General features: G+C 41.4%; 1 protein-coding gene across 4 annotated transcripts in view; it reads right to left on the reverse strand.

The window, feature by feature from the left end:
* The window catches only part of KIF2A (kinesin family member 2A), a 60,731-nt gene that overhangs the window by 29,178 nt on the left and 17,916 nt on the right, over positions 1–13,637 (reverse strand). For 2 of the 4 annotated variants that reach the window (XM_049795351.1, XM_049795353.1), the window contains exons 2-6: positions 7,766–7,860; positions 4,867–4,986; positions 4,379–4,433; positions 2,280–2,345; positions 1,544–1,644 (exon numbers count right to left, since the gene is read on the reverse strand). In XM_049795351.1, coding sequence (XP_049651308.1) covers positions 1,544–1,644; positions 2,280–2,345; positions 4,379–4,433; positions 4,867–4,986; positions 7,766–7,860 — 437 coding nt within the window. Of the gene's footprint in view, positions 1–1,543; positions 1,645–2,222; positions 2,346–4,378; positions 4,434–4,866; positions 4,987–7,765; positions 7,861–13,637 lie in introns of all 4 variants that reach the window. The other 2 variants (XM_049795350.1, XM_049795352.1) reach the window with 1 other exon arrangement.

A 13,637-nucleotide genomic window follows, 5' to 3' on the forward strand; every position in this document is an offset into this window, starting at 1 on the left:
TCTCCCTGCAACTGTCAGTTTTTACACCATTTCAGAACACGCTGCTGATGCCACACATAGCCAGCTCTGGTGGTCAGACCTTATTAAGTTTTGCATGGCTCCCCCCCAAATGATACAAAACTCCCTCTGGATCACAGCTGGCTGTGGAAACAGTGTAGGCACTCTCAGAAAGCACTGCATTGGGGTTAACAAGCTGAAAGGGAGCCAGCTCATGTTTCTGCACCTGGGACACAGCCGATCCTCACCTCAGATAAAATTGCGTCCTGGTAACCAGAAGTTGACTGTACCTTGCTGTTGTTCACCCTGACTACCATGAACTAAAAACTGCTGACAATAAGTCCACACAAAATGTATTCCTGCTGAAACCTTTCCTTCTAACACTCATAAAGCAGTATTGCTTATTATGGAAAAAGTGTTTGCCTGATATTCTTCAAACCTTGTTTAAAGGTCTTGCCCACTAAAGACAGTGCTTGGCTAATTATTGCTGCATTTCATAACAACAACAACAGAATACACAAAGCAACACGAAGCACAGGTACATACAGGTCAACAAGACAAACAGAGCTTCCTCATACAGAAGTTTTAAGACTCAGATGCAAAGGCAGTTTTCACAGGAGCAATAAAAATTTTAGCTGTAGTACCACATCAAAAGTATCTTAATATATGAAGCCAAAAAATATTTGTTCCTCACACAAAAAGACATAGTAATGTTTTGCATTTCTTTAAATGGATGGAAATTAGAGAACATGAATTCAACATAGGTGATTTTAGGTCAACTTAGAAACATCATTAAACCATGAAGCAAATTGCCTGAATTATTTACTTGGTGGTTGTACTTCTCATGTCAGTAGCGGATTGGTAGTATCTCTTTAAAGACTAACACATATGCACAGGGCTGCCAACAAGATTACACTACTAGTTTTGCTAAAGCTTTTACACTACTGTGACAGAAAGTCATTTAATATTAAGATATTTTTCTCACAGGATTAGCAACTTCATTTCCTTCACACAGGTTTCTAACAATTTGCTCCCAAGCTGCTTGCATGATGCAAAGCTAAATTATAAATGCACAGACTGGTTTAAAGATAAAAACTAAAGTCACTGTTCAAACTTGAGCCTCAAATGAATCTCCTACAAAGCATCAAAGATCATAAAGAACAATTTATCATAATGCTATAATACCCCCTGTAGAATAACAGACCTATCTAAAAGCCAAAGGTTTGATTATTTTCAACAATATACCTTCCCTAAGAAATAGCTATCATCAGTACCTGATCTTTAAAGAACATACAGCAAGATAAGCAATTGTAAGCAGTTATTTCTGTAGGAAGAAAAAGAGGGGGAAAGCTGTCTAAAGTAACAGCTATGAGAGCAATGCTACCAAACACAAAAATATTTATCAAACTTGTATACAGGATGAAAACATTTAATTTCAAGATTATTACAGATCATAAAAATTATTAAAGACTGAAAAAAGCACAACGATTTTACAAACTACTTCTCTTGCTGACATACATTTTCCATTCAAGCTAAAAATACTAACCTGAGCTCTTTTTTCTCTAAGTTCCTGCTGCTGTAAGCGTCTTTTTTCACGTTTCTCTTGCAATTTTTCAACCTCTTTTACACAATTAGATTTTCTACGTGCTTAAAGAAAATGATATAATTTTATATTTTCAGTGTTGCATGAATTTAGTATTTACACTGTAACATTTCATTTATATTAATTTATCAATAATTAGAATGCATTTATATCAACTATCTTTTCAAGCAAATAAGTATTATGATCAGAAACAGGATAATTATGGCAATTTTATTTCTAAAATTCATAAAATGAACGAATTAGAAAAAAAATAATGGGAATGGGACAATAATTACACGACCAAAAATATAAGGACAGTGACCCTCAAAAAATATTGGGACAGATACATGTGATCTCTTGGTTTGAATTAAAAGAAATCCCAGGCAAATTAAAAAAAAAAAAAAAAAACAAACAACACTGCCATGGTTAAAAAAAGATAAAGGAAAAACAAATTCCAAATACTAACATGACTATGACAAAAGTGTACATTTGTTTAGTCACAGCTCTCTGACAAAGCTCCTCAAGGAAGCCCACCGACAACTGTGCATGTGGACCATTTGTCATTTATGGACAACAACATAATCCAAGAGAATGTACATGTAACGCCCAGAATGAATGAATCCTTGATACACGGTTTACATACAAGGGGGTCCAAATTCCTTTTTTGCAGCTTGAACTGGAGATATATCTGAAACACTACCATTCTGTTGAGAGGAGGAAGACTGCTCAGGAAGCTGAGTAGGTCGCGCACGTGCAGAACCAACCACTGCAAAGGAAAAGCACAAAGCTTACCTGGACACAGAATTCTGAAATGCTTTGTTATGATGAGATAAAACAAGGCCCATTTCCAGACACAGCAATTTACTGGAGGTGAGAGGGAGCCATACATGTAGAAAGTCTATTAATAAAGACATTTGGTATGCAGCCTTTCTTATCCTAGTGTTATATACCAACACAACGTAATTATTAAGTACCAATGCTGCACGTGCATATTTTTAAATACTCTGCTGCAGAATTAGTACAACTTATTATGTGCATAGAACAAAGTGTGGACTTGGAGATATGCAGTCCTGAAGCTTAAAGTGATGAAATTTTATTTATATTGTGATTATACCCAAAACCCAGTAAGAAAAGAAGCCCTGCTGTTTCACATTTTCTAGATGTTATAAAACAGTCCCACCCCATTAAGCCTGGGATCTCTGGAGGAGCAAGGGGATACAAATGAAAGACAGTAAAGTGCAGCTCAATCTGTGAGTGGAAGAAACAAACCTTTTTGACACTATACTGGAAGTTATACAGATAATATCAATATGTCTAAACTTATGCATTGATTCTATATGTGCTAAGGATGCCAGTTTCTGAAGATGCAGTGACGTCTGTTCCTAGTGAATGCAGTGGGAGTAGTGACCATGCAAGCCTCTTTGGTAGAGCTGAATGCTTTAAACTGTTTTTTTTTTAAACTGTTTTTCAAAGAGTTACTTCAAGCAGCTCTGCTTCAGCTGGCCTATTTCCTGCACACACTCCTAACAGAGTCTGCCAGAAGAGTACGAAAGTGAAGGTATCAGCTTTGATGAGCAGCCAGAGATAACACTCCAAACAAAGGCAAGCTCACTGCAACGAGGAGACAGCTATGGAAACAGGTATCGAACGGAACAAACACAAATTCCCACATCATTCCAAATATGATAGGAGCTCTAGTTTATAGCACAAATTGACTACACAAAATAAGGCAGTGTGCTGAGAAAAGCTTAATTACAAGGCCAACAAAGAACAAATACTTAGGCCGACTGTGAATAGTAAGATGCATAAGACCTACTAAAATACAAGTTACAGGATTATTCCATACCAAACAGACCATTTACTACAAACAACAACATGTATGGATGCGAGGAAAGCCCATCAGTGAGATGTCTCAAATTTAAACCATACTAGTTTGAAAAAACTTATTCCCGCCTTATAAGATTTCCAATTTGTTTAACACCTCCAGCGGCAAATGACAGAAGGGTGAAAGTGGTCCCAATCATCCACCAGAGGAGTCTGAACACTTCCAAAGATATGCATGCCCACTTGTTTTTCAAGTTAAACAGATGGACTGGGATCTAGTCTGAATTAATGACAGTAGATTAATGTTTGGAAGAAGAATCATCACCATCATCTGTACAAGTTAGTTAAGTTTAATGCAGAAGAGAAAATGAAAACAATAAGCAGTAACTATTCTTTCTCATGTTATAAAATACATTACATCTGTATTCATCCAATACATACTTTTCACCTATCCTCCTGTGATATTTCAGCATTTTTGTAGATTTTTCGCTATTATCTGTAGAGTGAGAATTAACCCATAGGGCTTAAGTACCCTTTGAATGAATGTTTACACACAGACTGTTACAAACCTAAGTCAAAAGACTGAAAGCGTAAGAATTTTAAGCACACTACTTAGTGTATATTGAAACACTGAATTAACCTGAAGCAAATTGAGGATGCTTTAACTTGGAAAAGTCCACACAAGACTTAATGTAGCATAATTGATTAACTTCAAATTTTTGCACCTACAGTTCATTCAGCTTAACTTTCCTAATGCTGTATTGCTTAAACTTGCGTATAAAGACTGTTTTGTACAGTATGAATTCCTAAATATACACAGGAATAATTCTAGGAATGACATACCATGTCTTTTACATGTCACATGCATACATACCGAATGAGAAATGCAGAACTACTAAGGAATGTTAGATGAGCAGGAGGTTACCATGTTCCCATATTTTTAACTTCCTTGAAATGGAAAGAGATAACATTTACCTCTGTTATCTCTGGCAGGGGTGTCATTCTTAACAGATGCCACAGTTCGTCGACTCTATAAAGAAAGAAATCCCTGTTATTTGATGACCATATTATTGAACAAAAAAACTGCAGCCCCCCTCTGCTTCTTTTCAGTGAATGAAAATAACATGACATCAGCAATACAGAGGTGATTGCTGCCAAATCTCTCCCTGAAGAGCCTAGGGTGAAGACTGCTTGAACTATACATACTCTTTCAAAACAGCCTCAAAAACCTCTTCTATATTTTTCCTTGAGATATATTTAGGTAGCTTAGATCCCAACTCCCTCTCTGCCAAACCTGTTCTTAAAAAATGTCTGAAAACCACTATTCACCATAGGAAAAATAAAGGAACACAGTTATCAAATAGCTCCACAGACACAAAAGTTAAAACTCTGAATTCAAGCATAACAGCATGTATAGGAGTATTTTAAGTTTGACATGAACATGTTGCATAGATATTACCAACCTTCACAATTTTGTTTACTTTGGCTGACGGGGTAGGTGGTGGTGGCGTCTCTGGACTAGGTTCAATATCTTCATCAGGTGCAAGATCTGGGTTAAGTGAAAATATGCTCTCCAGGTCAATCTGTGTAAAAAAAATATAAAACACATTTATGAGTCTTAAAACAGTATTCACCCTGTCCATTTCTCCTGTTACGTCTGAGAATAAACAGTAAATATATTTAGGGTTTTGACACTACAATTTGTTAATTCTAAAACTGGACTTGTCTTGTTCTGTGTTCACTAAAAACAGCATAAGCTTTGGTCTTTGTGTTAGCTGAAACCACACCCTTCAAAAGGGATGAATTAAAAATGACCAATAGATAGTCATAATTTTGTAAAGTGATTAAATTAAAACAGAAGTAGTTAGTATTATTGCAGTAATTTGACAATTACTGCAAAATATGAAACACATTCTGTAACATAAAGAGGTCTCAATTATTTGAAATTTCCAAAACAGTGCAAAAGAAACAGAGGAATTACAACCACCCAAAAAATAAAAGCACAGTTGAAACCATGTTGAATTTATCATACTATATTTTTTTCTTTTAAGTGTTCCTCATTCATAATGCTGTAAAATGTAAGAGGGGAGGGGGAGGACCTTAAAAATAGCTGGCCTCAGGTCTATTGTAACTTGGTTTCCTAAAAATCCTAAAGCGCTTTGGTATCTACATACTCCCACCAGGGAGCTGGCGGAGGAGCTTGCCAAGCCACCCTCCATCATTTATGAGCAATCCTGGTCAATGGGGGAGGTCCCAGACGACTGGAGGCTTGCCAAAGTGATGCCCATCACATTGGCAAGGGAGGGAGGGAGGATCTGGTGAACTACAGGCCTGTCAGCCCGACTGCAGTACTGGGGAAGATTATGGAACAGTTTGTCTTGAGAGCGCTCACATGGCAATGTGCAGGACAACCAGGGGATCAGGCCCAGCCAGCATGGGTTCATGAAAGGCTGGTCCTGCTTGACCAACCTGATCTCCTTCTATGACCAGGTGACCCGCCTAGTGGATGAGGGAAAGGCTGTGGATGTTGTCTACCTGGACTTCAGCAAGGCCTTTGACACTGTCTCTCATGGCATACTCCTTGAGAAGCTGGCAGCTCATGGCTTAGACAAGTGTACTCTTCACTGGGTGAAAAACTGGCTGGATGGATGAGCCCAAAGGGTTGTGATGAATGGGGTGAAATCCAGTTGGCAGCGGGTCACAAGTGGTGTTCCCCAGGGCTCAGTTTTGGGGCCGGTTCTCTTTAATATCTTTATTAATGATCTGGACAAGGGGATCGAGTGCACCCTCAGTAAATTCGCATATGACACCAAACTGGGCGGGAGGGTTGATCTGCTTGAGGGTAGGAAGGCTCTACAGAGGGATCTGGACAGGCTGGATTGATGAGCCGAGGCCAAGTGTACGAGGTTCAGCAAGGCTGAGTGCTGGGTCCTGGACTTGGGTCACAACAACCCCATGCAGCGCTACAGGCTTGGGGAAGAGTGGCTGGAAAGCTGCCTGGCAGAGAAAGACCTGGGCATGCTGGCTGACAGCCGACTGAATATGAGCCAGCAGTATGCCCAGGTGGCCAAGAAGGCCAACGGCATCCCGGCCTGTATCAGAAATAGTGTGGCCAGCAGGAGCAGGGAGGTGATCGTTCCCCTGTACTGGGCACTGGTGAGGCCGCACCTCGAGTCCTGTGTTCAGTTTTGGGGCCCTCACTACAGGAAAGACATTGAGGTGCTGGAGTGTGTCCAGAGAAGGGCAACCAAGTTGGTGAGGGGTCTGGAGCACAAGTCTTATGAGGAGCGGCTGAGGGAACTGGGGTTGTTGAGTCTAGAAAAGAGGAGGCTGCGGGGAGACCTTATCGCTCTCTACAACTGCCTGAAGGGGGGTTGTAGTGAGGTGGGTGCTGGTCTCTTCTGTCACATGGCTGGAGATAGGACGAGAGGAAATGGCCTCAAGTTGCGGCAAGGGAGATTTAGGTTGGATATCAGGAAAAATTTCTTTACTGAAAGGGTTGTCAGGTATTGGAACAGGCTGCCCAGGGAAGTGGTGGAGTCACCTTCCCTGGAGATATTAAAAAAGCGAGTAAGCGGGGTACTTCAGGACATGGTTTAGTGGGCATGGATGACGGTTGGACTCAATGATCTTGAAGGTCTTTTCCAACCTGAATGATTCTATGATTTCCCCTGGCTGGATCTTTGAAAGACCTCACTACTGTATGGATTCTGTGTGTCCAGAGGGATGAGCTCAGCTGATGAGATCACCAGAACTTTCTCACAATTTTTTTTCTTTTTCCTGTGTTTTCACAAAACCGATGAAGTGTTATTATTTCTGAGATGCTTCTCCAAATCTCAGCTGCAAATGGCTAACATGGTCCAAAATTTAAAGAAAGAGAGGATAGCGAAGCATTACACAAAGACACAATTTCTCAAGCAAAGCAAGGCTGGAAAAATATTGGCAAAAATAAATAAGCAAACAGACTAGCTGTTCAACTCCTCAATAATACAAACACAAAAAGATTTCTAATCTAGTTCTCCCACTAGTTTTCTGTCTGAACTGCAGGTCATTCTCCCTCTCAAAAATTTCATTCTTCTGCTTGTAAAAAGAGGATAACAAGGTCAGCCTTTGTAATCTGGTTCAAAATCAATTGATGAATAGAACTATTTAAAAGTTATAACACAGAGCTCAGGAAGTCAAATATAATACAACAAAAACAAGCGTCTGCCCAACAGCTCCCATGCAAAACAGTCTGTAACCAACAAATCAAGTAAATTAAGATTTACATATTCTTTTTGTTTCAAGTGCAAATTCCAAAGTAATATTCATGCAGATTACACATTTTTTTAAATAGAAAAGTTCTAAAATTATTAATTTTACCTCTTTGCCTTTAGTATCTCCATTTTCAATCCATTCAACAGTTACACTTTCATTATCTTCATTTAGGGATGTTACCATAGCCTGGTGAATTCGTCCTGGAACACAAACACAAATGATCATTTACTAACCGGTGGAAAAATTTTCCAGAAGTTATTTTCATCCCTGCACTGAGACACAGAGAGAGAGGCAGGAAGAAGAGGGTTAAAAAAAATGAGGTGATAAATAGAAGATGCCTGGCCACACACTGTAAAGTGGCTCAGACCTGATCTGCCAGCAGAGGCCCTAATGGGACAGTCAGCATACAAGTGAAAAGCTCAATGAACAGAAAACCAAGAGGTAAGTAAACAAAACACCACATGAAAGCCACACCACTTAGACTCTCGTCTCTTGAGAGAAGAAAACCCCAAAAACACAAGTCTCCAATGGGCAGTAAAGTCTCCTGAGACGCACTCCACAAAGGCTTGTTTGCCCCCCTTCCCTAGGCTGATACAACATTACATGTCCCAACACAGGAGGAAAGCCCTCTGAAATTGTATTCTGATACCCATTTCTTATGGGCATCCAATCAGTTGGTAATTCAACTAAAATTAAACTGCCTGCTAAAATAACACAAATCATCATTTTAAGAACACCTGCTTACACAGACAGCTGAGCTGGAGTTAAGGTGCCATTGCTTTGACTTCTCCAGTGAAAGACCCAAAGCCAGCAAGCCCCCATAAAGTACCATAAAACCAGTAAACTTTCAGTAGGAATAAAGATTTTTCTTCTTAAATAATAGTCTACCACAATTTTTTGTGTCTTATTTCCTATGCACAGTAGCAAGGAGCAATTGGAAGAGCAGAGCAGCCGTGCAATGACACAAAAGGACCAAGACCCAGGTGTCACATTGATTTCACATCTGTGCTTTGCCGAAAGAGTACCCAGAATTGGGATTTCTAAAGAAGAGTCCAATGCAACTGCTCCTCTAACACTCTCCTTTAACAAGCCATAGCATGAACAAGCAATCCCTCACTCCACACACACCCCAGCCACCCTCCAGGTGCCCAAGGGCCACGTGCAGCTCCCAAAGCATGAGCAGCTGTCCTGCAGCAGTCTGTGCATATGCTGCTGCTGCCAGGCACCTGCTAGGGGTGAAACACACCGCGGTCCTTACACATCCCTCTGCTCTGGTCTGGGTCTCCTCCACCTTGCACCTTCTCTTCTTTACTAAAGCTCCCAGCTCCCCAAATTCACTCCAGTTTTCTCCTCCGCTGATTGTTTCAAACTTCTGTTTTAGCCATTTCAGTCTTCATTTGAGTTTTCCAAAGTTAATGATTTTACACAGTCTAAGCCTCCTAGGGCCTACTGAGGGACAGAAAGGAAGAAAAATCTTGACTGGTATTCCAAATGTTCTCACCCAATGGCACAAGTAACAAATGTATACTGTTAATATTTCTTTTATTCACACCTAGTTAAAATTAAGCAAGAAGAAAGACTATGGGGAAGCATCACGTACACAGCAATTCTGTGTACTCTAATATAAATTGCAGAGGAAGAGACTACTGAAATTCAGGCAAAGCATAGCACTTGGGGGCTCACAGAGCAGCCAGCACCCCTGGGCAGCACTGCTTTCACATCCGTGGTGCTCACCTCGCCAGCAATATACATCATGTATGCATTTACAACCTCCACGCTTGCCCTTGCCCAAAGCATAAAACTCACTCCACCACTAAGGAAGGTTAAGTAGTCTTTTGACTAAAAAAAAAAAAAAAAAAGCCTCCCCCTTTTCTTCACTTGTTCCTATCCTCCAGCATTCACTAGGTTTTATTTCCCTGCCCTGTGTTTTGCCTGAAGAAACCCTTCCATTTAGGCTTCCCGAGCACCGATCTCCCCGGCACTCCAGCTGTGTGCTCTGCAGGGACAGTCCAGCCTGCATTCCCCACCAAGGTGCTGCCAGGAGATGCGCGGTCAGGGACCACCACTGTACTCTCCCCTCCATGCACGGGCGCTCCTCCATTTCCCCTTGCCCAAAGGACGTTATGTAGGCATGCATCCTGCCCTCAGGACCCTGCCCAAATTCTGCTGTTCGCTGGGCAGAAGCAGACCCACTGAGCATGATGCTCTCATACCTTATTTCCTTGGATGAGCATTTTTGTGCAAGCTTTCTTTGTGCAAGGTCCTCAATACAACTCTCCATTAATTTTTCTGCATTTAATAACCTCTAGGGACTTAAATTTGTGCAAGAACACTCCATTGTAGAACTGTTTCAGTTAGCTGTCTGGTCCTTCAGCAAAGTAGCAACAGATGCCACTGTCTTCCTTTAGTAGTGCCACTGCTGCCACTTCTACAAAGAGCATGCTGGGACCTGTCATAGTTTAACCCCAGCCAACAATTAAGCACCACGCAGCCGCTCGCTCACTCCCCACCCACCCAGTGGGATGGGAGAGAGAGAATTGGGAAAAAAAGTAAAGCTCATGGGTTGAGATAAGAGCAGTTTAATAGGACAGAAAGGAAGAAAATGATAATAAAATTACAATAACTAAAATAAAAGAATTGGAATATACAAAAAAAGTGATGCACAACACAACTGCGCACCACTCACTGACTGATGCCCAGTTAGTTCCCAAGCAGCAATTTGCACAAACCCCCTCCCCTACCCAGGCCAACTCCCCCCAATTTACATACTGGGCATGACACCACATGGTATGGAATACCCCTTTGGCCCTTTCGGGTCAGCTGCCCTGTCTGTGTCCCCTCCCAGCTTCTTGTGCCCCTCCAGCCTCCTCGCTGGCAGGGCAGCATGAGAAGCTGAAAAGTCATTGACTTAGTGCTCAACAACTAAAACAACAGTGTGATATCAACATTATTCTCATACTGAACCCAAAACTTAACATTATACCAGCTACCAGAAAGAAAACTAACTCTATTCCAGACAAAACCTGGACAGGACCACAAGAACACAGAAACCGTGGGAACTGGAAGACTCCTCAAGCTTACATTGGTATAATCTTCTGCTACTATTTTAAGGCTTGGTCCAGCTGTCAATACAAAATCAAGAGAAAAACAGTACATGAAAAATATAAGTTTAGTGAAATATATTCTATACAATATTATGATAATCTTTAGTACATTACCAAATTCTATATATTTTGAAGAAAAGCACTATTCACAGCTGAAACCCATGGCCCTGTATTAGTCACAGAGCCATCATATAAATCCTATTACCTGCTCCTGTGCTCTATTACTTTTGACAGAGAACAAATAATAATTTTAAAAGTTTTAATCTTTGCCATAATAAGTGAAAGGAGATCAAAGCAGGCTGATGAATGAATAGAAAATACCGAACACTCTCACAAACACAGTAAGCCAGTATGCCGTAACAAAAGAATCACAATAAACCTTCCATCTCTGTGCCAGATTTCATCTGTTCCCTGGCCAAGAAAGTCAGGACTGAATAAAAAAAGAACACTAACAAAAATAAAAGTTATGTCCATCTTCCAAATATTCTCAGCTTAAACAGAAAATGTGTAATATAATGTTTAAACTGGCAATGTACCCATGTAATTTGTTCCTAAAAATTCTTTGTGTTACTGAAAGTTTACATGCTATTGAAGTGCCAGAAAGCACATTTACATCTTTACAATTGCCTCTTGCTCTCTGCAAACAGTATTCCATTATATTTTTCTAGTACACAGCTGAATACAGCAGCTGTGAAATTCAGGAATGCCAGCAACCAATTAGGCTGGCATAAACTTTGTCTAGCATATAAAGCAAGACCAAGCTGCAAATGCTAAAGCATAAGAGCCAAATCAATCTGCAGAGAGTGGTTGAAGGCACTGTACCTGATTTCTCGTGCATTTTCTAGAGCTGGTATCAAACTGAAATGCAAACATGTCCATATAAACACAAACGTTCCTTTTTCAGTTTGTTGTAATGCACAAGTGATTCAAGAGAGACTATCTTTGCACATACCTCAAAAACAAAAGAATAAAGTAGAGCCATAGTGCTGATACACCAACTCTTCACTCGGCATTTCTTTAATTTCTAGTGCCTCTCCTTACATGATTAGAATTTACATCACAGGCAAAACTTTTTCTGGGAAGTTGTTCCATTGCTATACGGCTCAAAACTAATGGAGAAGTTATTTGAAATGGCTATTATTTGTGTAAAGATGTTCTGTCATACAACATGTGGCATCTGGCTTTTCTCCTACTGACTAAAGCATGCAGAAAATATTGCTGCAAATACAGGAAAATAACACAAACGTACGTGAAGCCAATGCTCTACCATTACCTTAAGTACACATTACAATATTCTCACCCTAATTGATACAATTGAAGAACATCAACTCTCCAATCCCTCTCTTCCTAGTCATCTGATGAACATTTGACAAACAGAAGAAAGCAAGCATAAATACCTGCAGAAATAGCAGATAAATCCCCTCTATTGTAAGAGTTCTTAGGGTAGCTGTTGGTGCAGAACAAGGTTCAGGAAGCAGCAGCAAAAGCAAATAACCAGGGCTAAATCAAACATTTTACTAATCCTCAATCTAGGTAGCAGTGCCAACTGATCGCAAATACCAAGCTGTACTTAGATCCTTACCTCTAAGCAAACCAAACATTATTTACCTGAAAAACTTCTCCAAACCACCGCAACTCTGAAGCAGCGATCAAGACAGTACTAAAACCATGTTTTTTCCATCTTCCTAATATTTGCAGAAATGTAAGTTATCAGTATTAAATATGGGTGGTGTTTTCTAAAATTACAGTCTGGCCTACAGCACTGGCTGACATGTGACTCAAACCCCTTTGAGCTCTCCCAAGTGACTCAAGAAATAAAGCTGGAAAAAGACCACAGTATTCCCCCACCCTTCCACATAATTACAAGTGCACCCACCCCAATGGACTGTACTCACACATCTCATGCAAACGTTTTGTGAAGTCTTAGAAATAAATACCTTTGAGCCGTAATAAATAAAAATTTACACACAGGCTCTGGATCAAGCTATGGAGAAGAAAGGTTCACTATGACCCTCTCATTCCTCCCCCCCAAAAAATGTAGCAGAACTCTGCCTGGCAGCATTACACTATGACCAGCATACAGTTGTTTAAGTCTGGTTTGGGTTTGTGTGGTGGGGTTTTGGTAGCGGGGAAGGGGCTACAGGGGTGGCTCTTGCGAGAAGCTGCTAGAAGCTTCCCCAGCTACAAGTCAGACCAAGGCTGAGCCCATCAGTGATGGTGGCAGTGCCTCTGGGAGAACAGATTTAAGAAGGGGAATCTGCAGGGTGGGAGGAGAATGGAATGTGAGAGAAGCCCTCTGCAGACAGCGAGGTCAGTGAGGAAGGAGGGGAGGAGGAGCGGGGCAGGAGGGGATGCCCCTGCAGCCGGTGGTGAGGCGGCAGGCTGTCCCCCCAAGCCCATGGAGGGGGGCGGGGGAGCAGGTGCCCACCTGCAGCCTGGGGAGGACCCCACGCTGGAGCAGGGGGATGACCCCGGAGATGGCCGTGACTCCATGGGAAAGCCCGTGCTGGAGCAGTCTGTGCCTGAAGGAATACAGCCCATGGAAAGGACCCACGCTGGAGCAGTTCGTGAAGAACTGCAGCCTGTGGGAAGGACCCACATTGGAGAAGTTTGTGAAGGACGGTCTTCTGTGGGAGGGACCCCACGCTGGAGCAGGGGAAGAGTGAGGAGTCCTCCCCCTGAGGAGGAAGGAGCGGCAGAGACAACGAACGTACCCCAACCCGCATTCCCCATCCCCCTGTGCTGCTGGTTGGGGGAGGAGGTAGAGAAAATTGGGAGTGGAGTTGAGCCTGGGAAAGAGGGCGGGGTGGGGGGAAGGTGTTTTTAAGATTTGGGTTTACTTCTCATTATCCTGTTTTGATTTTAGTGATAGT

Source organism: Accipiter gentilis, chromosome Z (assembly GCF_929443795.1).
Source record: "Accipiter gentilis chromosome Z, bAccGen1.1, whole genome shotgun sequence".
Classification (NCBI taxonomy): Eukaryota; Metazoa; Chordata; class Aves; order Accipitriformes; family Accipitridae; genus Astur; species Astur gentilis.